At 38.8% G+C, this 26,639-nt stretch overlaps 2 protein-coding genes across 2 annotated transcripts in view; one reads left to right on the forward strand and one right to left on the reverse strand.

The window, feature by feature from the left end:
- The first annotated feature begins 2,688 nt into the window (after positions 1 to 2,688).
- On the forward strand, positions 2,689 to 6,543 carry c15h3orf80 (chromosome 15 C3orf80 homolog). The gene is given in 8 exon segments (XM_028465037.1): positions 2,689 to 2,694; positions 5,724 to 5,874; positions 5,877 to 6,055; positions 6,057 to 6,107; positions 6,109 to 6,157; positions 6,160 to 6,240; positions 6,243 to 6,289; positions 6,291 to 6,543. Coding segments are annotated over 8 exon segments (678 nt in total). The 3' UTR covers positions 6,405 to 6,543.
- A 5,253-nt stretch (positions 6,544 to 11,796) lies between these two features.
- The window catches only part of ift80 (intraflagellar transport 80 homolog (Chlamydomonas)), a 43,181-nt gene continuing 28,338 nt past the window's right edge, over positions 11,797 to 26,639 (reverse strand). The window contains 13 exon segments of the mRNA XM_028465560.1: positions 11,797 to 12,985; positions 13,542 to 13,665; positions 13,757 to 13,929; positions 14,073 to 14,084; positions 14,086 to 14,163; positions 16,968 to 17,139; positions 18,259 to 18,406; positions 18,491 to 18,626; positions 19,315 to 19,379; positions 19,462 to 19,625; positions 20,180 to 20,254; positions 21,335 to 21,453; positions 24,950 to 25,129. Coding sequence (XP_028321361.1) covers positions 12,875 to 12,985; positions 13,542 to 13,665; positions 13,757 to 13,929; positions 14,073 to 14,084; positions 14,086 to 14,163; positions 16,968 to 17,139; positions 18,259 to 18,406; positions 18,491 to 18,626; positions 19,315 to 19,379; positions 19,462 to 19,625; positions 20,180 to 20,254; positions 21,335 to 21,453; positions 24,950 to 25,129 — 1,557 coding nt within the window. The 3' untranslated portion in view covers positions 11,797 to 12,874.

Genomic DNA, 26,639 nt, shown 5'->3' on the forward strand with positions numbered 1-26,639 from the left:
TGGTAGTGACTATTGTAACAATGTAGCAACCTCTAGAACAGTCTTTCCTTTTATGAGAAGTTACCAAAACTGCATCACAGTTTAGTTCAGAGTTTTGTACACCCACTTATCGTTGATGGATAACTTATTTTTGTTTTAATGAAATTTTATTTTCATGTCATTACACTGATGCTAGGTTCAGGCTGGGCCCATCGAACTCCCCCAACGTAACACGTGAGTGCACTTCCACATGAAGATGTTCCTTAGCCCTTATTCTTAAAGCTGCTGAAGACAAAAAAAAAAAAATCAAATGTAAAAGGTTAAACTTGCCGCTCAAAGTTTGTTTTCATCTGCACTGTAAACACTTTACGTTGTGGGCTGTGGAGTCCCATAGACAGATGCATAGAGGTCTTATCTTGATATATTGTGTTTGACCCTAAAAACTCTGCCAAAGTGACTTTCCAACACATTTCTAGTGTTTTCACAAACTCAATTTTGTGGCAAAAAAAATGAAGGAAGGAAGATTTAAATCTGGATGAAACAGAATGACTCAAAAAACAAAAAGAAATAAAATTAAGTTAAATAATCAGTTTTGAGATATCATATGGCTTGAAAAAATAATATAAAGAGCCTCAAGCAAATGAAGTAACCAAATATGTTTTCTCATCCATTGAAGGGTTAAATAATTCAAGAAAAGAGGCCTTAAAGCTGAATTTGGTTGTTGGGTATAGTAACCCAGGGGTTGTGACTTCTAAACTGGAGCAAACAAAGCAAAACTCAGACACATCAGTGGGTCTATTAACAAAGCCTGAGGCCTAACAGGGCTTTCTTTGTCTCATAATTAATGCAAACGTGATAACCGTGACATTGACTGCTGGGCGGGCTGTACATCAACATCTCTGGCACATGAAAATGAACAGTTCCATTCATCATTACCCTGGCCTAATGGACCCTGTAAAACTGAATTATTAAGCACAACACAAGATCTTTGTGGTGTAAAAATTGAGGAATACAGCACAGCACATTTAGTACAGTGACGTATTGGGCCAGGGGTGTCCCAACTTTTTCCACAGAGAGCCAAATTCTGAGAAAAAAGTGAGGTACCATACTGCAATATATATATATATATATATATGACACAGTATGTAGAGAGTTACAGTTCTCTTAAAGCTGCAGTATGTACGTTTTAGTTTTTTTTTGGCGTAATTTGGTAAAAAATCCATAATCATCTCTGAGCATATTGTAATTCAAAGTGTTCTGAGTGGACACTAAAATGTTTCTCCTTCTCTTAGCCTTATGGATGAGCTTTAGAAGTCCAGGAGAATGATTTCAGCCAATCAGAGATCTTTCTACAAACAGAGTGCTCCATGAGCTGTTTTGGGCGTTACTAAGTGTAAAGCACAACGACTACACAGCAAAGCCAGTGGAAAAAGGAAGACCGACGTGGAGAAGCAACATTTTAAAAGCTAAAACATCAGAAAACTCTCCAATAACATAAGATAAAGACCCTACATTTTCACTAGTCTCTCTACTGAGGAAAAAGTCGCAAAGAGCTCCACAGTTGTGTGGTAAGGAACGATAGGTTTCAAAACGGGGAGGGATGGGGTAGGTGGTTGTTTCTATACAAGTCTCACTATTCTACATACTGCAGCTTTAAGTTAACCTGGCAAGAGCCAGATGTGTAGCCCTCCCTCTAACTCGAGTTCTTCTCATCAATCTTTGTCTGGCGAGTCCTTTCGGAACCAGGGGGGACATGAACAGAATGCTTGAAGCTGATTGTGCGAAGCACCTATCCACCATCATTTGTTTTAGCCAATCACACGGTAACAATTGATGTCGTCACCGGCATGCGCCGCAGAGACGCTGCTACAACAACAACAAGGCTCTGCTGATAAAACTTTATTTTAGGATAGTAATGCTGCGGTCACTGTGTCATTGAGTGACTTTTGCCATTTTTTGCAACATGAGTATGCGAGTTAAGGGAACGTTAACCATCCTCCTGCGTCGACATCTTTCTATTTTGATTTGGAGCTATGCTAATAGAGGTAGCCCAGCTAGTTCCTCTCCTCGCTACTGCGCACGGAGTTTTGCTTCGGCACTTCTTCCTTCGTCACACCCGGATTCCCGCCCTAAAGCAAAACACTGCCTCATGATTGGTTCTAATCGGTTTGGTTCGGTTTCTAAAAGCAAAAGCGGGAACAGTACAAGATGGATTCTGGTGTTTGTGAACAAAAGGAGAATCCATCTTGCAGGCAAGGTTAGCTTTAAGTTGCCATCAACCTCGAAATAAAACAAAAAAATCAATATTCGTCCCTGATCAGGTCCAAACTTCTGTTTTGAGAGTATTTGGCTTTAATCTCATGTGATCAGCTGTTAATCTTGGCCTGAACTCTCCCTCTCTGTCATTCTCATGCTGTTGGTTTTGTTCTAGTTTTGATTCGCCCACTTTGTTTTTGCAACCTTTGTTGTTGCTTTTCGATGGACATGCAGGTTGAGCTGTGAAACCCATTTGAGTTGTGTGTTTATGTATAAATGCACCAGTACACAGACTTTGACCAACATTCGGCGTGCGGTAGGGTAACTAATGAACCTATCCACAACTTTCTGTAAAGAGAGCTAATGGCATAAAAAGGGGGTATACCATTTTCATTATGAAAACCAAAGTTTAAATGACAAAAAGGCTAAATATGCTTTGTTTTGCTTCCTACCATGGAGGTATTTGCTACTTGCAGGATGTGCAAAGACCAAAAGCTGTGATTAAAATAGCATGGACTCCTGTTACTATAGATCCCACTGAGTAGCACAGTTGCTGGGAAGCCCTCAAACAACAGGCTGAAAAGGGTCTGTGAACTCTCCAAGCCACAGTTTTGCAGTGTATTGATTGTTTATTTTGTTAGAAGGCTGCCAATGATCACGTTTTCCCTAAACGAGGCAGATGACAGAAAGAAATACGATCCATGAAAAGTGGATTGCATGATGCTTCCCTTCGACCGAATTTCACATCATAATGCTGCAGTAATTAGATTTAGTATTCTGTGCATTAGGCCATGATTATGAAAAATACTCAACTATTAAAGACAGATACATGAAGACAGACATGGGTGAAATCATTCCCTATCCTAAAAAGTAACCTAATCTGAACTAGTGAAAATGAAAAAAGTATATTTTTTTAACTCGGAATAATGTGCACAAAATGATGCTCTGTGATTTGCACAGTTGTTTGTTCAGAAATAAGTGCTTCTGTATCTACTGGCATGACTGGAAATGATCCAACACTTAAATTAACACGATAGATGAAATGACTCATTTGAGTTTTGTTTTTTTTAAAGCTCGGCACATGGTACTCCTGGGTGATGCTTGATCTGATGTGCATTCAGACACTCGCCTTAATGGGGAGCCATTAAATCCACATTGCAAGACCTATTCATTTTTTATGAGAGGGGTGGATCAAATTGGCGCCTTGTAGCATGCTCCGTTCGCCATTACTGGTTTTATATTTGGAAACTGAGGAGATTCAAAGAGGTATACGTTTAAAGTCTGGTTCAGCCATTTGAGGGCAACGGGATCGTGTAGTGAGATCTGAGAACTTAAAGCATCATTAAAGGGTGTTACCTAACCCTTGTGGTTGACTAAAAGTGACTATAAATTAAAATAATTAATATAATTCCTCATGTATGTTCATGTGTTTAAGTGTTCATGTATAATGCATGAACACTTAAGGGCAGATTAATGGCAAATAGGAAACTTAGGGGAAAACCTAATGCCACTAAATAATAAATAAATAATAAAACACTTTATTTCCATTTTGTTGCTTTCTTTTTAACTAAAAGATGCCACAGAGTGTTATTGTATACCTTCCACTCAATGAATCAATAAGAAAATGTAAGCAACAATTACAAATCCCATCTTTGGACTGAATGAATACAAGTGGACCATTTACAGTAACCCACACAATAACTTTGTCAGCATAAACAGAGTTCTTCAAAATTGAAGGACACTGCAAAACATTCTACCAAAAATCTATCTATCCATCCATCTTCTCATCATCCACAACAGGGTTTTTACTGTACATGCTGCAGTCTATCCCAGTTACACAGGATGGAACCTGAAACAATTACACCATGACATTCACTATGATCAAATAAAGACCTCTTTTCTGTCATGTGAAGGTTTTGATTTCTACACAATACTGAATGAAAAAATATATTGCCATTTATGAAAATATCTATTTGCACTTTAAAAAGGACAAATTGTTCTTATTAATGTTATTGTTTATTTTATAATTATTTGAGTTGAAAATGTTAAACCCAGAGTTGGTATGTACTGTAAGTAGACACAGAATAAGGGTGGGCAATACGGACCAAACTCTCAATATTTTTTCTCAAAATGGCGATATACGATGTAAATATTGATATTTTTAACTCAATAACATCTGACCAGAAAGACAATTCACTGTTAAATTTGCTGAGCAAAATGCCACACGGGCAGATTATTAACAAACAGCCAAACAATACGCGTCACTTTTGGGCTTTTTCTCACCTATTGTAGGGCATCATGTGAGATATATCTTAAATCTCAATATACTGTACATGTATATTGCCCAGCCCTAACACAGAGTTAAAGTTAAATATAAGCATTGTAATTTTTCAAGAAGCATTCATTAGCCCTATTCGGACGGGATTAGTTTTACCTAGGGACCACATGCGATTTGTAATAATCGCGGAGAATGTCTGTGATTTGGACAGAAATGGGCGGGATCTGATGCGATTACGTGTTGTTTTTTATTCCGGTGTCACGGTCTGAGTTTATATGCGCATATGCTCATAATCGATCTCAGTATGAGGCAAACTCAGACCGTGACACCGGGACGCATGTTAATTGCTTTTGGCGAAGAATAGAGGCTGCATTGGAGGTGTTTAGAAAACCTTGCGGGTCCCGGGCGAGCAAAATCGAATCGGCCCGTAGCGTACGGCAACAAAAAGAGAAGGAGCTATATCAGAAGCAAATGGTGGATCACGTCGTGCTTTGCACTGTGCGGTAAGGATCTTTTTTTCTGTTTGTAGCCTCTATTTAATAACAGCTGGCTAGCGCTAGCAGTAACACAGCACCGAGCTGTGGTCAAAAGCCCTGCTAAGTTGTTTTAACATCAACTCACACTGTTTCAGGTTTTCAGATGTCCGTAAAATTTCAGCAAAATCTCAGGCTTCGGTTTTCCTGTGCGAATGTGCCACCATAAAAGCAGACGTTGGGGGGTCATTTATTTATTACATGTGGTCCCTAGGTACAACTAATCACTTGCAAATAGGGCTTTTGTCTTTTTTTTTCTGTCCCAAAAAGTGTCGCCCGGTATTGTCATTGTCAGCGTAGTATCGTATATCGTCTCGTGAACTTTGAACATCGTCCAACCCTAGTTATAAATGATGCCCTGGGTCTCATTTGGGTGCTGATGATGGGACATATGATAAAGATTACAACAAGTCTTTGGTGTGTTTTACTTTCACTGAGCACGTGCCATGTAAGTCAATCAGTTATTGTTGTGCATTGATGATGTGGTTGTCCTGAGAACTAGTGCTGGAGCTCCATATACTACCATACAACCCTGAGCAGAGCAGAGCAAAGCAGAGCAGAGCAGAGGGCACATGCTGTCCACACACACACACACACACACACACACACACACACACACATATAGATATACATATAATCCCTCCCTCTGCAACACCTGAGCGGACCTTTGATAACAGCACCCCGACTGGAGGAGACAGACGCCCCAGGCACAGGGCTGCTCTCCACCCAGCAATGACACGGTGTCTGCGGGCGGTGGCAGCAGCACCCTGGTGTCGGCATGTCTGTTCTCCGCCTGTCGAGCCCTGCAGAGCTGCGGGGAGCTGCAGTGCGGGACGGCCAGCAGTGCTGCCCGCCCACCGTCACCGGGAACGGCAGCTCCAGCTCGGTGCGCTGCTGCAAGCTTCCCATCCACATCTTCTTCGACAACGTGGGCTGGTTTACGCGGAAGCTGTCAGGCATCCTCATCCTTCTGCTGCTCTTCGCCATGGGCTACTTCATCCAGAGGATCAATCTGTCCGCGGCCCCGACGGCACCAGCACCAGAACCGCAGCGAGGAGCCCTCCTCCTTCCGCCTCCCTCTTCCACGGACACGCATCTGCGTCCCAGGACTCCCTCTGAACCGGTACCCTGAATGTAGCACCGGGGGCTTCGCCTCTCCGACTCTGCCCACCTACGACGAGGTGAAATACCTGCCACATACGAGGAGACCATACTGGAGATGCACAGGGACCGGTCTGATGAGAAACTTACTGTCGGACAGAGGGAGAGCAACAGGGCCGAGGACCGGGGACCAGAGGAGGGATGTCCGGGAGGCAGCACCGCAGCAGAGCCCGAGGACATCCCGCAACTCTGTTTAGACTAAACTATATGTGAGGGTTTAGTTTAATCAGACAAAGTTTTATCTCTTGACATGTTTCGACTGTCAACTGCCTCTGAGGAAGACTGGCAGTTGACAGTGCGACTCGAAACATGTCAGGAGGATGAAAAAAAAAAAAAAAAAAAAAATCCTGAAAAAACCTTGTTTGAATAAACGAAACCTTAACATATCTGTCAAAAGAAAAGAAAAAAAACTATGAACTCATTGGAATTAAAATTCTAAACTGTTGACTGTGCTGCTGAAATACAAACTCAAGTGCAATTATTATAACACCAGAATAATGACTTTATAACCTGTGAGAAAAGGGAAAAAAGGACGTGTTTGGATAGATTCTGGATCGCCTTTGTATGCAAATGACCGCTTGGTTCTGTCATATTCTGATTCTGGTGCTGGAGCTGCTGTACAATCGCATTAGGTGGATTCAAGCAAAGAGGGCACCGTGAAACATCTCCTCTCTGGTCCACGTGTTGTCCTTTTCAATGCAATAGCAACGAAAGAATGTCCATCTTCTTCTTTCTTTCTCTCTCTTTTGGTTTGCATACTAAAGGATAAGCATTCTTTCATTTTCAGTGCAGGCTTGAGGTGGTGCAGGATTAAAATACAATAGAAACAACAAAGCAAATCTACAGACTGTGCATTCAAAGTTAAGTCCTTGAAAGCTTCATTCTGATATGATATAATGCTCAGGAAAACCAGACTCTTTACAAGAAGAGTTACCAGAGTGTGGTTTAGGAATAGGTTTATCCCAGATAAATCCATATACTTGAATAGTAATCAATATATTTTAATAATGGGAAATTTATTTTTAATGTTGTCAAATTCTCATTCGATAAAAAAATCAATATCAGGCAACCAAAGCTTTCTTCAGAATGATGCATTTTGATGCAAAAATGATAAAAAAGTGTCCTCTAAATCCGTGTTTCTCAAATTGCCAGGTTGTACTTGCGAGAGAAAGAGTGTAAAATTAGCAAATTAAAGCATTAAAAAATATGGGGTTTTCTAATGTTTATCTTTTAGTTAAAAATGATCAACCTAATGATGATGAAAAATGATCATAAACTGAAAATACAATGGTCAGTCTTGGTCCCTACACCAGGTTGGAGAGGACCGGAATTTATAAAAAACTATAGAAATAAATGTGTTCAGGAGGCACTAAATACTGTTTCCTTCCACTTATTTACAAAATGAAATTCTTACAATGTGTGTTATCACTCAGTGAATTCCATCATTATGGTCTGAAAGTAGTTTTATCACAATATTCTCAGCAAAATGTTGTCATTGGACAAAGGGGGTACTTGGATTCAGAAATCACAGAAAGGGGTACTTATGCCAGAAAAAAGTTTGATAACCACTGTTCTATTCAATATGTGTTGTCAATTATACATTAGATTTAAAAAAAAAAAAAAATGATGAAAATAAATATCAGGCAATTTAAGCTTTCTTCAGAATCATGCACGAAAGGAAATTCTGCAATATTTAGCTGTTCGTTTTGAAGTACCATCAATAACCAAAGATGGAAACCAGGAAGGCCCTATAGCTCCACCATGCTAATTCTTACTGTGTAGTTTGATAATCCCTGTAGAGTCAGGCCAATAAATGAGGCGCAAACCAATGTTGGAAATGACACCACTCTGTCAGAGTTTAAGCTGCCAGGAAACAACGTTGGACATCGGTTTTTCATATCTCTCAACTAACTCTGACAGAATAAATAAAGACATGTAGGAGACAGTTATAATGTTGCATTATATGAAGAGAAAGGGTCTTTTTTTTCTGTGTTTTGGCAGTTTTTGTTCAACAGCCTCATAAGCTAATGTGCTTTGTAAGCGTAAAAACGGTGCCAAAACTTTCTTTATTTACTCCATCGTTGATATTCTGTGTCACATTTCACTTAAGGGCCAATACAGAAATGCACACTGTGTTAGGACCTTTCCCTTAACGTCAGACTTGTATTACATTGTCACATTTAATCACCTGATGAAAACTCCGGTAAAGTCCACGTAATTGTGAAATCTTACAAGACTTCAGACTGCTACCATACAGCAGGATGGGTCAAGACTGTGTTGTGGTTTTGACATTGGATCAATGAGCTGTGATGATAATGGTTACACAACAGGCCTGCACTGTGGTCTTATACACATAGCCTCAGCACAATAGCTTGACCATTGTAAGCCGCTAACAAGAAGCATAGTCATATTCAAAGGCATAAATACAATACACACACAACTAACACACAAAGCCATCCGTTTGCACTTTTCTAGAAGCATAAGCAGGTGTAAAGAAGATGGCTTTCATCCTCAAAAACCACACTGAGTGCATCAATTCATGTGCATTTTTAAGCCGAAAACAAAAGCAAAAAGCTAATCCGTGAAACTAGAATCTACAGACTTTGGGCTCGTGACGGTAAAAGCCTGAGTGTGATTTTAGTGGCTTGTGTAACCTAAGACGGCAAAGACCAAGATGGCAGAGCCAATAGCGATCACTGATGGCTTCGTGTCCCAGAGGAAAACTTGTGGTTTGGTTGCCATTTGCACTTAAAAGCATTAAATCCAGGCCTGAAACCCAGGGATGGGGAAATAGTTTTGTAGGATACTGAGAAGATTGAGGTCACGTTTGAGTGCGACTTAAACGAAAATGGGTGTGACATAACGTTACGCCCTAAAATGCACAAAATCCAATTTAAAACACGCAAAGGCCACGCAAAGCCAAGATATGGCATCCAAATATGTAGGGAATATTGATTTTACCTCTGTGTCCATTATAAAAGTACAATTATTGCTCAGTGGACGATAAAAAAAGATTAAACGCAAAGGTCAGATCATACACCCCATTAGTCCCATAGAAGTACATTTCATTTTGGAACATCAGCTTAGGTGGAGAGCCGGTATGTTAGCTTGACATTTTATAAAAATCAGAGAGTTTGTCAAAATCATTTGTGCTGCATTTCTTTTCACTGCTGCATTTAGTGTATTGGTGGATGGTTTACATATAATTTTATTTCTAAAGTCTTTACTTATACATTGGTTTCGTGATCTAAACCCACAAGGTCCTGGTTTTGGAGAACCTGTAAACTCCACACAGAACAGTTCAGATGTGCATCCTGGTTATCAAAACCCTAAGTTTACATGTGCTCCTTGTGCTTTGGTGGGTTTCCTGCAGATACTGTGATTTACTGACTAATAAAACGGGCATGTTATTGAGTTGCTCAAGGTTGGGAAAAAGCTGCATAAATGTCAGGTTTATTGGCCACTCGGACACAAATGTTTGCAGCTACATAGGTAACAACTTAAATGTTCCATTTTTATAGATCCAAGGCACAAGTAATTGATCTGATTTTTTTACCGCTAACACAAAGGTGACTTTTCAGTTGACTTTGTGAATACTTTGCAGAAAGCCTGATCGTAAACTAACAAATGACACTTTGTCATGTAAATTGTTAATGTGTGCATTTTGTAAGGTTACCAAAAAACAATAGTTATGAGGGAATAAGAGCTCTTAAAGTGGAAATTTCTTTATCAGTAATTAACAAATACTGCTTGAAGATTTTCTTTATCCTGTCTCCCTACTTTCAGAACAGTTCTCTGAATGTTGACCATCACTCTCTACCTTACTAATCATCATTAGCATCATCATATTGGCAATAGTTCGCTTTGGGAGAGCTATAAGCTCATTATCTTACAACCAGCTTCTGTGATCAGACTTTAAAACCTGCAAATGTCTTGGCCTTTTGCCAAGGCTTTCCTATATTAAACCTGTGGATTGCAAAAGCAGTGATTCCCAATCAGGTGTAGGCTATTTGTGGACAAATATACCACAAAGTACTTCATTGAAACATGATTAATTTATGCAGTAGAGGTCATTTAATAACATGCAATAATTCGCTATTGACATTGAAGTTGAATTGGGTATTTTTCATTTTAAATACACATATTTTGAGTTTGTAGATTAAGCCTTAGGGATGTTGGAGACACAAGGAGGAAGTTCAGAGACAAATTAATCATAATATGAAATTGTGGATGGGGTAGTTATGACATAAAGAGGGGGTACACCTGGTTTGACAATAACTTATTCAGATAAAACCTGTGTGAACTGTAACACTTCTTAAATTATATTTTATAAAGTTATGAACTAAAACACATACAAGGTACAAAGCATGGCAGAGACACAGACTCTATATGAAATATTGTATGTATTAGTGTCAAAGGAGCATATGGCAGGATTTAGAAATCAGACTCCATAGTGACACCACGGTGGTTAGTGTAACTGCATCTATCAGACTAGCCCCCGGGGGGGGGGGGGGGCGCACATCAACTGTTTATCACCGGAGCGCAGCTGATATTGTCCCTGATGGGACCCGACGTCAACGGACGTGTCGGGCTTGGACAGATATTTATAACTTGTGTTGGGTTCGGTCACAGTGTCGTTTGCGCACAGCGATCTTCCTTTCCTGCTGCAGCAGCTGGTGATCCACGGTGGAGGGAGAATGGAGCAGAGGACATTTATAAAGGATCAGTGACGTGCCGTGAGCACGAGGGTTGGGTAGGCAGGGCGTTGCAAATCGAGACCACCAAAGACAATTTCATATATTTCTGCTGGCAAGTGTTAATCTAACAAATCAACATCCTACACACCATTAAACGAAACATAAACATTTATTTAATATAGCCTCCATACTCCCAACAAAATACATCTCATGACATGGCAGCACGTCCGTTGTTGGAAACAGAAACACGGAGAAAATGACAACAACTCAGAACAGCCTCAGTGAGGCGTATCCACAAAGCCAATGCTACCTTTGTACCACTCACTGTGGAAAGTACAAAACATTTTCTGACCTTTCCTTTGCTGAAGGTCTGGTAGCTCAGGTGTTTGTCTCCCATCTTTTAAAAGCTGTTGTTTTTCCCTCAAAAGAAAGTTTCTCTATCGTCTCTAGCTCTGTCATCCTACCTGTAGTGTTATCTCGTCCACTCGCTAGGAATTGTAGCAGCGGCTACGCTGTATCAATTCACTAATGCACTGTGAACGTATGTATAGCATTTAGCATAGCACGGTTACGTCCAAAAGCAGCGTGGAGAGCTGCATTTTTATGTAAATGGTTTAAACGCATATAAACACGCTATGGGGCCAGAGGCATAGCAGCAATGTGCTTTTGGGAGAGGGTGTGGCCTCCTCCTGCCTTACAACGGAGTGAGACTGTGCAGTGTTTCTGCCGTACCAGGAAATAGCGATGTTTAGTCTTTTGGGCAATGAAAAGCACAAAATGCTGACACTTTCAAACTTATAGGTACTGTAGGTTACCGTAAATTGAAAAATAAACAATTTATAATTATATTATAATTGAAAGAAATTAAAATATAAATTCACCCTTGTGTAGGCACTGCCTACCTTGCCTTCCCTGACTGCACGTCACAGAAAGGAATACACGTTGAAACATTCCTTTTTCTGCACAATAACATGGATTATCCTCATCTTTAATACATGGATTATGTAAATAGATCAGATGGGTCTCTTGTGTGCACTGCACCCGTGTTTGTGTTTGACGTTTGCTTGTTACCCGTGCGCTGATCTGATGTTGACATTAACGATTGTGAATAAAATCAGTGCTTATCACTAAAACAAACATACATATGTCATTTCTTTGAAGAAAAAAAATTAGGCTTTCACTGTTGGGTCGGACTCGGACGAGAAAATGCGGCCTGATCCGTCCTCCAAATTTTTTATTTACTCTACGTTCATGTGACTGTTTACTGCAAGACCTGTGCACATGCCTCTGTGGAACCAAACAGTAGTTTAGCCAACCGTGCTTGTCTTCTTTCAGTCTCTAAGTCCTCTTCTTCTCATTCTTTTTTATTTCCGGGGTATTGGGACGCTTCTCCAAGCCGTCGAGAACGCGCACCAGCGTCATTTGACGTCACGTCCGCAGAACTGCGCGGGGAAATCAGACCCGGAACAGCAGTACAAAATGTATCACCCAGTCTTTTTAAGGCCATAGGTAGAAATATGTGTTTGGTTTAGAGAGCTTCATTAACCATTAGCATTAAAAAAAAAAGAATGTTTATTTTTTTTCAAATCCTGCCCTATGCTCCTTTAATGTTCATACACTGTAGAAAAAAAAAAAAAAAGACATTAATTTAATAAAACACACGAGTGAAGTTCACATGAATAGTCGACATAAAAGGTTATATTCGACAAGGAAATACAAGCTTAACTTGTCAAACAAAAAATACAATCGCCTTTTTTCCGCTGATGTCAAAACTAATGGAACAGAGGAAGTGTGAAAATAGTTGGAACATGTGAAGTTTATAATATACCATCTACAGCATCATGATCAGTGAAAGTTAGTAATCCAACATGTATTTTGTTTTAATGAATAAATTCCAAGATAAAAGGCAATGTATCATCCTCTTGCTAAAGATCCATCTCTTCTGAAACGTGCATTTTAATTTGAAGAAATCATCGTCGTGTTGCCAAACTTGTCCTCACTGAGACATTCGCAGCCTTCTCTCTCTCTTTGGACAGCTCCACTTCTATCTTTGCCTGGATTTTTTCCCAGTTCACCTCAACCTGTGACCAAGTAGAATATCAACATCTGGTCATTTGATCCATAAAATTCACGAAAACACATTTCATGCTGACATTTTAGAGATTTTCAGAGACCTGCCATTGTGCTTCTAACAAAACTTCCAGCTAACTTCAAAACAAGAGCCCTATTCACAAAAGCATTCAAAAACTAATGGAAGACAAGAAGAAATGCTTTTTGTTTTGAAATAGGGATGTTTGATTTTTAGCTTGACGCCGGTCCCAAGATGAATTTCCATTCCGCTCGTAATGTTGTGGTTGAGTATGAGTCGTGTGCCCACCGTCCATACTTAGTAAATGTCCCGATATAGTATACATCCGGTATTTCTTACATACTCAATCTTTGCATACTATCTACATAAACGCACTACATACTCATATTGACGTCAGACTTAGTATGAGTAGTGCGTTAGTATGACATCTCGAACACTGCCATAGAGTATATTTGCTGTAGCATTGAAAGAAAAACTTCACAAAAACTATTACCAAAAATGTAAGTAATAATACAACCATGCAGATTCATGCACGTGCACTGACTTACACCCTCAGAGTACTGGAGGAATCTCTTATTCATCTCCATCCGGCCAAATCTCTGTAGGAACTTCTCCCTGTAGGCCAGCACAGTGTCCACGTGTGTTTTGTGCTTAACAGCCAGCTCCAGTGCTCTGAAAAATGATCAGTAGATGCAGATATAACATAAAGCACCATTATGCATGGCTTCAAACTACTAATCTTGCCACATAAACACAAACATACCTCTCCCAGTTAAAAAGATCGATATTGACTTGTATGGCCTGGTAGATGAGACCAGCTTGTAAGAGAGTGGCTTCAGCCTCCTGGACCTGACCACTGAACATCAACATGTGGGCCAAAGAGGACTCCTTTGAGGGCAGCTCCTTTATAAACTTGATGTACTGCACCCGGGGCAACTGTGAGGATGAAATAAAGGTAGAGTTAAGAGAAGAGCCAAGATGATCCATCAATAAAGAAAGATTTGTCATTCATCTGAATGTTCCTTTTTAAAGAAAACAGTTTACAGGTATAGTTCAGGGCAGGTATCTGGTTCTCTTACCTCTCCGATGGCAAGCATAAGCCATCTCTGCTGTGTTTAACTCCCTGTTTGCCATTGCCATACCAGCAAGACACGCCCACAAAGACTGATCCTGCAGACAGAGGAGACAATGATGAATTTGGCATTTGAGAACTGTTACCAGTATTATAATATCCGCAGTGTGTTTCTAGGAAATAACAGTCAAAAATGTCTGACAAATATGACATCGTATGGAATTTCATCTATGAGTTTTCAAAGCCCCGACATGAACACTTAGGTCCTTTCCATGTGGAGTTTACGTGTTCTTCCTAATAACATAATGACTTATGGCGGCCAAGTGTTCATAGCGACGTCGCTTTTTCATCCTTTGATGTCGGCTCTTCCTGTCATAGTGAAGCAGAATTCGCCAAGCACTGGATTGTGGCTCGTGACCCCATTTTGATATCAAGCGTTTCTAGTGACCCAAAAGACATTTTTTTTCCAGAATTACTTCATCATATTTTTTATACTGTATTGGTTGAAAGTAGTGACGCCTGCATTCTTTTTAGTTAAAAAAAAGGTTTAAATGCATAAAAGATACCAAACATGTAGTAACTTAGTATATATGAGCTCATTCGGATTTTTTTTTGAAAAGTGTTACTTAGAATAAATTACAGAAGTAATTTACTGTCATTCAAGGTGTCAAAATATCATGTGGTGTGACTGTCTGGCCATGAATGCTTTTTTGAAAAAACCTCTAAATCAATAAAAATGTATTGTATGCCCTATTTTAGTTATATTATAGTTTTGTATAAGATTTCAAAGTATTTCTCTTTTTTTACATCATAATATTCATATAAACCATGCCCGATGATGCCCATTTTATGAAATGTCATGTGGTGAGAACGTCATTGACCAGATACAGTTAGTGACAAGTTGTGCCAGCTCAGACATTTTTTTAACTGCATTTTATTATTATTAATTAGATTTATAATTTGCTAAGTGAAAGTATAGAATACAGTTGTTTAAGACTGTATGTTGTTTTAATTTGAAAATGAACAATCATTTAAAAAAAAATTCAAAAATTTATTTTTAAATCAGAAATTCTTTTTTTTCTCAATTACTAGACATTTCAGGGGATCCCAAATGGGGTCCCAACCCCAAGATTGAAAAAAAACTGGTTTAGACCTTCATGAAACAGGTTAGTTCAACCTTACTTGTGATGTGTTGTTGCAACAGTAATCTGTGTGTGTGTGTTTCCTGCTTGTCCAGGGTGAGCCCCCCACTTAACACCCAAAGACAGTTGTGATCAGCACCAACTGACCCCGGTGACCCTGAACAGAAACAAGCGGGTCAGAAAATGGACGGATGTGGTCCAGTCCAGATGCTCACTCAGTGTTGTCAGCAGTAATGGACAGGTTGTTAGCACGGGCATCCAGACAAGCATGTAAAGTATCAGTCTGGTTCCACCATGAGCAACGCTAATGCACTGTGTATTCCGACACCTTCCGCCTAATAGTTTCCTGTTATATACGTCACTGTAGATAATTCAATACTACCAGCATTTATTTCTGCTGTATAATGAAGCAGGGCCTTTTAATGTGCATATGTAATAAAGCTGGAGGGGATGATGGGCTTCAACCTGTGTGTGTTTTGCATTCTCTTTAAATGCAGCGGAGCTCAAAGGCCAGAAGTAAAATAGTATTAACCACAGAGACACAACACTGGACATAATATTAACATCATCACTGATTTCTGTGCAAGTATTAATAGAATTTCATGACAAGGGAAAACTGTCATTTCAGGGAACTACCTAGTAGAGAGTTTTTCAATCTTGGGGTCGCCCGGAATTCAAATGGGGTTGCCTGAAATATACAGCACCCTAATTGATTTTTTAAAAATACATGTATTTTTGTCATTTAAAAAAAAAAAAAAAAAATCATTCTTTCTCTAATTAAAAACACCACACACTATCTCAAACAACTGTATTCTGTATTTTCACTTCCTCAAAGATCATTTTTTTTCATCTTGTCACTATCGTGCTACCCGTAACACTACATCACAAACATGATCAAAAATGAATTCCAAAAAAAAAAATAATGTTTTGATGTTGCCAGAAATTTGTGATATATATTAATCAAACATGATGATTGGAAATAAAAAAGTAACAACACCTGTGAACAATTTCCCAAACCGTCCCAACTGGCTTAATAACAAACATATACAGTGGAAATGTATCTTTTACCAGGTGAAACTTACACAACACTAACAATGTAGGTTTCTGTAAAAAACACCATCAACACACTTTAACCAGATGCAGATGGGGAGGAGCCAAAAAAGCTCCTAAAATCAGAGCCACTTTCCACTGTGCTTGTTCCACTCTCCTCTCATTTAGTTATTTATAACCTTTATTTATACAGGTGGTCTCAGTCAGACATTGAGGTCTCATTATCAAGTGAGACCTGTTATTGAAAAATACATAAATAATTTAAAACATACAGTATAACATTGAAGTTTTCTTTCATATAGCCGTTTGTTTCTGCAAGCTTTAAGTTTCTTCATATTTGTCCGAGCATAGACGAGGTCTCATACTGGGCTCAGTGTACATTTATACATATATTTGGAGTATCTAAACATGCATGCAGCCCAGTGTGTATTTATGAGTAAAGTCTGGAGTGGATTAATCCAGTAAATGGTGTCACCAGGCTAATTAAAAGCTAATCAAAGCCTCCTGCTCTGGTCCCATAAAACTCTCTAGTCCCTTCTTATTTCACGGCCTTTCCAGCATGCAACGTTTTCTGAGGTCTGCAACGATTTTCATTTGCTTTTCCAAAATGAACTGAAATAATTGCCCATCAGGAATAACCAAGCAACATATTTAACTCTGCAACAGCTAAAAACCCGAGTTGAAAAACGCTCTGTGTGAGGTTGTCCTACTTTGGCAAAGCGGCAGAGGCGCAGTGCGTCTTCCCAGCGTGCACTGGCGCTGTACTCATGCAGCAGGGCTGGATATGGAAGCACATTGCTGTACACCAGAGAACCGTCACCACGGCGTAACGTCACCAAGGTTCCAACAAAGCTCAGGATGTGCGGAGCACGGCTGAAATCACTTTGTAGCAAAGCAAAGACAAAACATTACAGTTCAAATATCATTATAATGAATAAAAAGGGACATAATTGTACACTTTTCCAGAGCTGAGGTTTAGTTTATATTTTGGACATAAAACTTTAGAAGAAGATCATTTGTCCTTAACCTTTTCTGGATTAGGAACCTTTTTTGTTCCCACATGTGTGAGCAAATACAGTAATAAAAAAATATCAAAACTAAAATTTAAATTAAATGACCTTTATTATAAGCAAAACTAAATGTCGTGAACCCACCCACATATTACTCTACTCTACTTTTTTGTTCTTTGTTCTCTGATTTATCCTCTCCTGGTTGCCTTCATGAATAACATCTGTCTGTTAAAGTAATGTACTTGTGGCTGAAATATGTTCAGATCTGCTATTATTAAAATCTGATTGTTACTATCTGTCAATCACAACACAATATGAATACAGCTGTATACTTTTAGAAAATGTAATAAGTTATAAAATTGTGTTTGAAAATGCCACCAGTTGTCACCTTCAAAATAAAAAAAATAAGATTGAAAAAAAAAAAAAAACTAAATCTAGCAACTAAAACTTAAACCTGAAACCAAATTTAATAAATAAAATTAAACCAGATTTGCAATTTCAGGTCATGGGAATGTCCAATAGTAATTATAATGTGTTTAACACATAACAAATGCAGGATTTGTGGCAATTAAGCTTACTTCCTGTGACTGACTTGGTGAGTTTCTAAAATCATCATAGGGGAATTTTTATGCATAAATCTGCTGAGATTTCTGTGTTGTTTGAGTAAGGAGGACAAATATAGAATCGAAAAACCTATAAAACAAAATGTTCTGATTAGGGTGGCAGATAATGAATTAGTTATTGATCACCTTGGGGAAACTCAACATGAAAGGTGAAAAAGGCAGACGTCTATTCTGTATCTCTTTTCTCTGAGGATCTTTGCCAAACTAAATATGAATAGTCAGCACAACAAAGCTCGACTTCAGCTAATGTGGCTCGTGACTTCATTGAACTGCTGCAAGAAAATCTGGATTTACTCAATATTCTGCTCAAAAAAGAAGTATTTGATTGTTTGAGTGTGAAAACAGGAAGAAGGTGTGTGTGCATTTACCTGCTGTCCTTGGTGAGCAGCGTTTTCTGAAGCAGCTCCTTGTCAGTGAAAATGATGCTTGGGTAGTACCAAACTGTGAGCTGGTTGTCTTGGATACCACACAGGATGTTAGCAGCATCATTCCAGATTATACTGTGAATCATGCTGCTACAGGTGAGAGACCACACACAGCAACGTCAGCGTTGGTGCGTAACACCATGGTTTACAAATAGGTCTCCCCTTAAAGTCTTACCGATTTTGCAGATCTTTGGTTCACGTCCAATGTGACGCACAGAAGTCAAGTAAAGGTCACGGTTTTTATCGATCAGGGCGATTTTTCTGTCATTGGATGGGCCGCTTTGATCCAGAGCGATTTCTACCACCTCAAGCTAGTTAATGCAGACATAAAGACACACATTAAAAATGATCAGTGTACATGTGTGTTGTGCACTAGAAATACAAACAGAGAGGCACAGGAAGCATTTGTATAGAGTCCCTTTCGCTACCTCTGCTTCTTCCTTTCAGTCGCAGGGACAAAAACTGTTGAACGAGCACCAAATATCCTCTTTGCCAGATATTGGCAAACCTTTAAAGTTATCTGGATCGTTGATATGAATTTTTGAAACTTTGCCAATGATGAGAAATAGGATTTTTTAAACTGATCCAGAATCGGTAAATCGATCCAGATCCCCTCCAAAATGTGATGGAATCTTCCATGCCATAAGGTCCATCTTTAGTTAAGATTTTGTCAAAATTCCAGTGAGTACTTATGACGTATACCTGCTAGCAGACAAACAAATAAATAAACAGTAAAAGAAAATATTACCTCCTTAGTGGAGCAAAAAATACTGTTTACAGATGCCAATAAATAACATGTTAAGTAATATCCCTACTGATAACTGTTTTTACCATTTCTAATAATACCAAGAAGTAGATTTGTTTTTCTTTCTTTCCATAACATTTTCTCAAGTAACTTTTCAGACATCTTGTATTCTTTTGCCAAAACCGAGATAGAGCGAGGTAGAATTTCCTCTCTGCTGACGTGTGTTGTCAGAAAAAGGTTAAAGGATTACCCACCTTGTGAGTCAAGTGCTTCCCATCACCACAGGGTTTTCCAGTCAAGGTGTCAAAGAGAAGGATGACTGATGAGAGGGAAGGAGAAACCATGTGTTTAAGGAGCACATCGCGTCTAACACAGCGCAGTGCTGGAAGACGTTCTCTCACCCTTCTCATCACTCTTGTCTCGGATTGCGATGGTGTCGTTACTAAGTGAGATGCCCTGAGCATTTAAGATGTCAGCTCTCAAACCAGGAAACTTAGGGGAAGATATCAGTCGACCTTCGTAGGAGAATATATATAATCCTGCTCCATCCAGTAGTAGAAAATGCCTGCGGTGGAAGATGTAGATAAGGACTAACATTATTACCACATGAGTAAAATATTACACATGCATGAGGGCGGTCAGTTCGGAGAGGTGGACAAAACAAAAACACTTCAACATTTAACAACTGTACATTTTAAAACCCTATAACACATCAACCTAATGAATACTGACTCTGTGGGGCTGTACTTTAAGCTGTGAACACAAAATGGGCTGTAATCTATTTAGCTCTTTGCTAAGTGTAAGTGACACGGCACTGGAGTTTTGCACAAGAGCTACTCCATATTAATCTAATTTCCCCCAGAGGTTTAACTCTCAACCCTATTGTATGACAGAGCTGGCTAGGCAACAGCAAGTCTGTGTGTGTGTGGGTGTGTGTGGGTGGGTGTGTGTGTGTGTGGGGGTGTGTGTGTGTGTGTGTGTGTGAGAGTGTGTGTGTGATCTTTATTGACTGCTCTTTGACTGGCTAGTACACAGTAATGAAGCATTAACGAAGCAGAGAGATAATACAGAAGCGCGTTTGCTCTCATGTTGCTCCACTCCAGGAAGAAAAAGACTCACTTCTCAGCTTGCAGGATGAGACTAACTGTTCCCTCCTTCAGGTCAAAGATAAGCGGGGTGTTCCAGTTTCTTGCACTGACAAATACAAAAGTGCACAGACGTACAGAGCAGTATTTAATAGCAGCAGCAACACAATTACCGGTGCAACAAAAGTCAAATGTCAAAGTCACTTTTATTACTATATGTACATGAAATATAGAGAATCGAAATTACTGTTCGCTCTGCCCGAAATATTTACTAACACAAAAACACGACAATGTAGAATATATAAATTATGAAGACAGGACAACAACGATACAACTAGTATTTACAATAAGGATGTGGAGATTAATCGATCGGTATCTAGATACAAACATGCGCGATGGGAGTGTATCGATTCATTCAGTGGGCATTGGTACAATTTATGGGGGAAAATGAGATGCATCATTCACTGCGTGCTTGCATCGGTAAAATCCATAGTTGCATCGATTTTTTCATCCATCCATCACATTTTCTGACCCGCTTGTTCCTGTTTTCAGGGTTGCGGGGTTAATTTTTTTCTGTAGCATTTCAGTTCAGTCAACTGAACCAAAACGCACAAACTAAACAGGATTTTAATGTTTAAAATCGAAATAAAACAAAATGAATATAGAAATAATCATCGTAATTTCATTGATTATTTTGACCGGTAGAATGCACATAACTTGCACAGTGTATATATTGCATCTTGACCCCTCCCCCAAGGACTTTTAAATTAGCTTTTAAGCTAGAGTCTGGCACAAACATCTCTGTTTTTATAACTTAATGTATTTGTACGCTGTCCTAATAAATTAATAAATGAAAAAAAAAATAAAAAATACTAAAAACTAATTTAAATTAATCAAAATTCAAACTACAACTCAGCTGTATTTTGTTGTCAAAATAACCACTGCAACAAAAACATGTAAATGAAGTGGCCCCTGTTTAGATACAGATATGAAACATGTATGTATAAATTGAACCGTGACTAGTTAAACATCAGGTTTCAGTGATTCTAAATGTTTTGCATAACTTGTCACCAACTCAAATTCAGTATTATTAGCAGGTTTACTGTCAGAGGATATAGGTGTTATTGGTCTAAATCAGAGGACAGCTGAAATTTTGCTTTTTCACAAGGCAGTAAAAGTGAGTACTGACTTGTAGACATAGCACTGGAGGGAGGTGGCAACCACGAGGTGACCATACGCCAGAGATGATTTGATGACCCGGTCTCTGAACTCCAAGACATCCACAGCATCATTCATCACATTTCTCACCTGTGAACATAAAAAGGTCAATACAGTTGCACAAAAATGAGTTATGTCAAATGAAAAATACAAGTTAAATTGAATTTATAGCAAAAAATGATAACGCACATGAGAAATCAGAGCGCAAAACCTCCACCAAGCAGAAAATACCCTCTTAGTCAGATATTAGCAGTTATCTGGATCAGTGATGCTGATCATGGTACCATAGATAGAGATTTTTTATGTTTTTTTCAAACTGATCTAGAATTAGTGTATTGATCCAGTTCCCGTCCAAATTTTAATGGACTCTTCCATAATGTAAAGTATGTTTTGTTTAAAAACAATTTGTCGAAGTCTGTTCAGTACTTGTGATGTAATCCTGCCAACTGACAAATACATAAATAAACAAGAAGACAGTTAAACATCTCCCGCCAGATTGGCTGTCATAACTCACAACCTTTTCCTAAATGTCCTAAATCTAAGAACTTAGATGTCTACATAAGAAAATATTATCACATCAAAATATAAAATGACTAACTATCTTAAACAGTTTCTGAGAAAAGCTGTCCCCTTTGAAGATACCTCGGACAGAGTATTAAAAAAAAATGTAAAAAGAGCAATAACCGGAAAAAATAATTGCGTGCTTCTCATTTTTGAACTCCATCAAGGTATTGAAACCCTGAAGCCGCAAATCCAATTTGGTTTATCGTATCTTAAACAGTTTCTGAGAAAAGCTGTCCCCTTTGAAGGTACCTTGAATAGAGTTAAAAAAAAAACGGAAAAAGGGCATTAACTCTGGAAAAAATAATTGCGTGCTTCTCATTTTTGAACACCATCAAGGTATTGATACCCTGAAACCACACATCGAATTTAGTATCCTATCTTAAACGGTTTCTGAGAAAAGCTGTGCCCCTCTGATGGACGAACGCATGGACTTCACACTTTGCGGAGGGGGATAATAAATAAATGCAGGTGAAAATATGACCTGCTTGGTGGAGCTAATGAAGGAATTATTTTAAAACACAAAAATAAAATCGAAAGAAGTGTGTTTATACTTAATGTGCTCAAGAAACAATAAACAATATATAACCAAAGAGACGCAACATAAACTGTACACATGTGCACGTTGTGCAGTGCTAGGCACTCGTTTTTTTTTTTCCATTTGTACGGATGAATACTTCCCCAAATATGAATGAATGAAAGGGCCTTTTCCGGGCCCGGTTATTTTCACAGCTTTACAAATCCTCCTCCTCCGCTCCCTCCAACAAGCAACACAACCAGGTATTAAAAGAAAACGTTTTGACCGCGAGGTGGTAAATTTAGCTGGCTGAATCACAAACCGCTGGCAGATGTGCAGTTTTAAAACAGAGTAGGAGAAAGAGAGGTGAAGGTGGGAGACAGAAAAACACCCCTCAAGCTGAAAATAAATGGCTGATGGGCCAACTTTGTTTGGCATACACAAACTTCACTCAGTGGGTGATGTACACACCAAAAACGACTGCACGTGTAGTTTGGCCAAATATGTGAGACCTTTTTTTTTTCTCTGTCGACGTGCGAGTCTATGCCTGTATGTGTCTGTGTGTGTGCACACTTGGGTGTGTTCGGTGCATTAAAACGCTACCTTGCGGTTGGTGTGAGTTTAAACAGTAGAGAATAGTGGAGGGAGGGAGGGAGCTACACAGGCTGGTCATTGTCATTGCAGGGCGGTGCACGGGCACAGCAAGAGGGCCCGACAATAATATATAGCCACAAGTAGTTGGCAAGGCCTGTTAAGCATTTGCCTTTCTACAGAGCACATTCACTCCACGTTTCAGAGTCAACTCAAGCATTTGCTGCACTTTTGTTTTGCTTTTTAGGCAAACCAAAAAGTTAATCATCTAACATCCTTTTACACAGAAAAGCTTATTTTACATTTGGAAAGAATTAAATACAGTTTTAATATGTAAAAACTTTAATGCTGCAACCCTTGATAATTTTTTTCATTATATAAAATCATAGTGTAGGTCCCATAGATCAATTAATCAAACACCATATACTCCAAAAAATGATCTGAATTGCTGCTTGAAAGTTTATTTTCATTTCGACAGTAACCACTGACAAAATTTTCGCATATTGCATTGTGGGATGTGAATTCGTGAAGATGCGTGCATGGAAGTATTTTTACTTTATTCTAATATTACAAGAAATTCCAGGAACGTTCTAGTATAAAAAAAAAAAAAAGTGTCAAGCAAATCACTGTTCTTGTCTGGCGGGAAAAAAAAAAAAAACAAGAAATCACGATAAGATTTAAGTATTTTAATTTTGCATATTTAGTTATAAAATGTCTGATATAGTGGCCAGTAAGGGTTGAACGCCTGCTGTTACAAGTGAATTTTGCCATTGGCTGAAACTTTCAACTTTCACAGTTGGTCCCGCCCCTCCTATAAAAGTTGAGAGGAGGGAGAGGGTTTCCTCCAATCACAGCCCTCAGTGACCATTGATTGACAGCCTCACTGAGGAAGTCTAATGCTGCGTACAATCTTGCGGTGATGTTTTTGACTCTGTGCTTCAACAAAAAGCAGATTCTGTGCTGATCAGAGGGTTCATCAAGCTATGTGTGTATTTACAAACACATCTATGCTATGTGTGTATTCCCATCTTTCTCTGCATATGCGCAAACAGGTGTGTATCTCTATGTTCACGGGGTGGTGGGAGAGCAGGGCTCTGAGTGGTGTCTGTAAAGCTGTGTGTGAGCTTCACGATGTGATTGTGTGTGCCTGTGGTTGTAGTGACAAATTTCAGCTTATGAACTGTGTGTGTACAGACACATCAATATGTGTATTACAGTCTGTCTCTGCGCACAGCGTTGACCGGCTATCTGAGTGGGCGTGTCTTACTGCTACAGCAGTAACGCCCATAATTTCCCTCCTAGTGGCTGGTCAGTAGAAGGCAGGGGTGTACTTATTCTTTAAATGATCTTATTTTACAAAGTTGAATGAAACAGTATTTAGTGCCTCCTGAATAGATTTCTATAGTTTTTATCGTTTCCGGTCATCTCCTGCCTGGTATGGAACCAAGACCTGCCCTTATATTTTTAGTACATGTTCTAATAAAGATCATTTCCATCATCAATGTTATGATTATCATTTTAAACTAAAAAATAAACATAATAAAACCCCATATTTGTAATGCTTTTATTTACTCTCTCTCTCTTTCTCTCACACAAGTACCCCTGTAGTGCCATCCCATACCCGATATGAGAAACACTGATCTACAGGACTCCACATCCCACTGCAATGCTTAAAAATTTATGTTTAAGATGGAGACGAAAAGAAACGTTTGAGTGGGAAATATTACTTTTTGGGGTTTTTTTGGAGTAAATGCTCTTAAATTCATTGATTTTATCCAATAAAAACGTATTAGGGGTAGCATCTTTCAGGCAAACAGAATCAGAAATACAGTTAGGGGAGACTCTTTTTGAAAAATGTCAAGAAGTTCATTAACTGTTTAGGTTGGACTAAACGGTTTCCATCTGTTTTATTTATACCTGCATGGTTCTTCTCTTTGTGAGGGTTATTATGAAGTTCTTCCATTCCCAGTGCTGCTCCACCACATGGGCAAAGATGACATGTCCATTGCCACAGGCTCCAGCCAGCTGGGTACTGTCTGCAGACCAGGCCAAGCTGAATACGCTGCCTGTGTTGGGTTTCTCCAAAGCATAGGACCACTAGAAGGAAGGAAGGAAACAGTTGGAAAACATTCAGGAACAACGTGGTTAAGAGCTATCAGTTTTGATGCACAACACTGAATAATGGAGTTGGAAGGTACAAGTTAGGGTCCCAGAACAGGGAGGGAAGTTTAAATAGAAGCTGTGAGCATCAAAACTTGTGCATTAGCTGAGCACATTATGCAAAGGAGTCCTGGCAGTCAGTCACTGGGCTGTGATGAGCTGTGAGACACTAAAGTGGAGCTCTGCCTCGCCAAGTAAAGCAGTTGTGCTCAAAAAGCACACATTCTGGTATCCTCATCGACTAAACAGACGGAGCACAAGGGACGAAAGCGAGAGAGAGAGAGAGAGAGAGAGGGTTTAAAGCTCAGGCTCCATTCTGAATCCTGCTGGAATTAGCAGGAACTCTTATTCTTTGGTTGCAGCATGTCAGAATAATATCAACTAAATGAAAAATAAAATGTGAAGAAAGTAAAATGACCCTGAAGGGGGAATTTCCTCTGACATATAGTGCAGCACCTGCATATTTTAATTCTAGATGACATAAATGGGGTAAATGCAACCCTTTACAGCCAAAGAGCAAAATTTCTCCAGGTTTTCTTTCGTTTCCTTTACTATGGAGGTAGATTTGTGTCTTTATTATTCAATTAAAAAAAAAACCTTTTCAATCAAAAAAAAAAGTTTACTTCAATCAAAAAAAAATATTTTCAATCAAAGAAAAATGCAAAAAAAAATATTTGAGACCCAAATAATTGTAATTTGAACAGTTCTTTTTTATTGAAGTAAACTTTAGATTGTAAATATTTTTTTTCAATGAATAATAAAGACACAAATCTACCTACATACACCCTTTCCAATGTGTTCAAACCTATTTTGTCTTTCTTTGGAATATAATTTTCTTATCCTGCTTTGCAGTATTTAATGAAGACATTAAGCATATTATTTAAGTGTTAAATAGCTGTACAACAGTTAGCAAAAAAAAAACAACAACAAAGAAATACATTTAGAGCAAGATCAGTAAAATACTGTAAAGCAAACTATATAATTTGAATAGGTTTTTGACCATGCATTATGTTGTAAATGCTAAATGGACTTGACGTAAAAAGTGCTTTTATCGACGCTTGAGTAGTTCCAAAGTGCTTTACAGTATCAGCCACATTCACCCCTTCACACACCAATTGCCACAGAGCTGCCTGTAAGGCGCTAATCCTCCATTGGGAGATCTTAAAGTCAGAGCCACAAAGCTAGGTTTCAGCGTGAAAGGCAAATTCATGGTTAATTTTGGATTTTCTACATTTTTTTTTTAGATGTTTTTTACTGCTGTTTGTTGCCATGGTTAATTACACTAAATGCTTAACCTGGTTTTAAAGGCTCACCCACTAACTACCAATAAGTTCTCTGGGGGAAATGATCTGCACATTTCTAAGATTAACATACTTACAGGTGAGTAGTGCTCAGAGAGACTTATTAAAGATCACGGTCTTGAATTCAGTTTTCGTCCAAACAAATG

This window comes from Gouania willdenowi, chromosome 13 (assembly GCF_900634775.1).
Source record: "Gouania willdenowi chromosome 13, fGouWil2.1, whole genome shotgun sequence".
In the NCBI taxonomy this organism is placed as follows: domain Eukaryota; kingdom Metazoa; phylum Chordata; class Actinopteri; order Blenniiformes; family Gobiesocidae; genus Gouania; species Gouania willdenowi.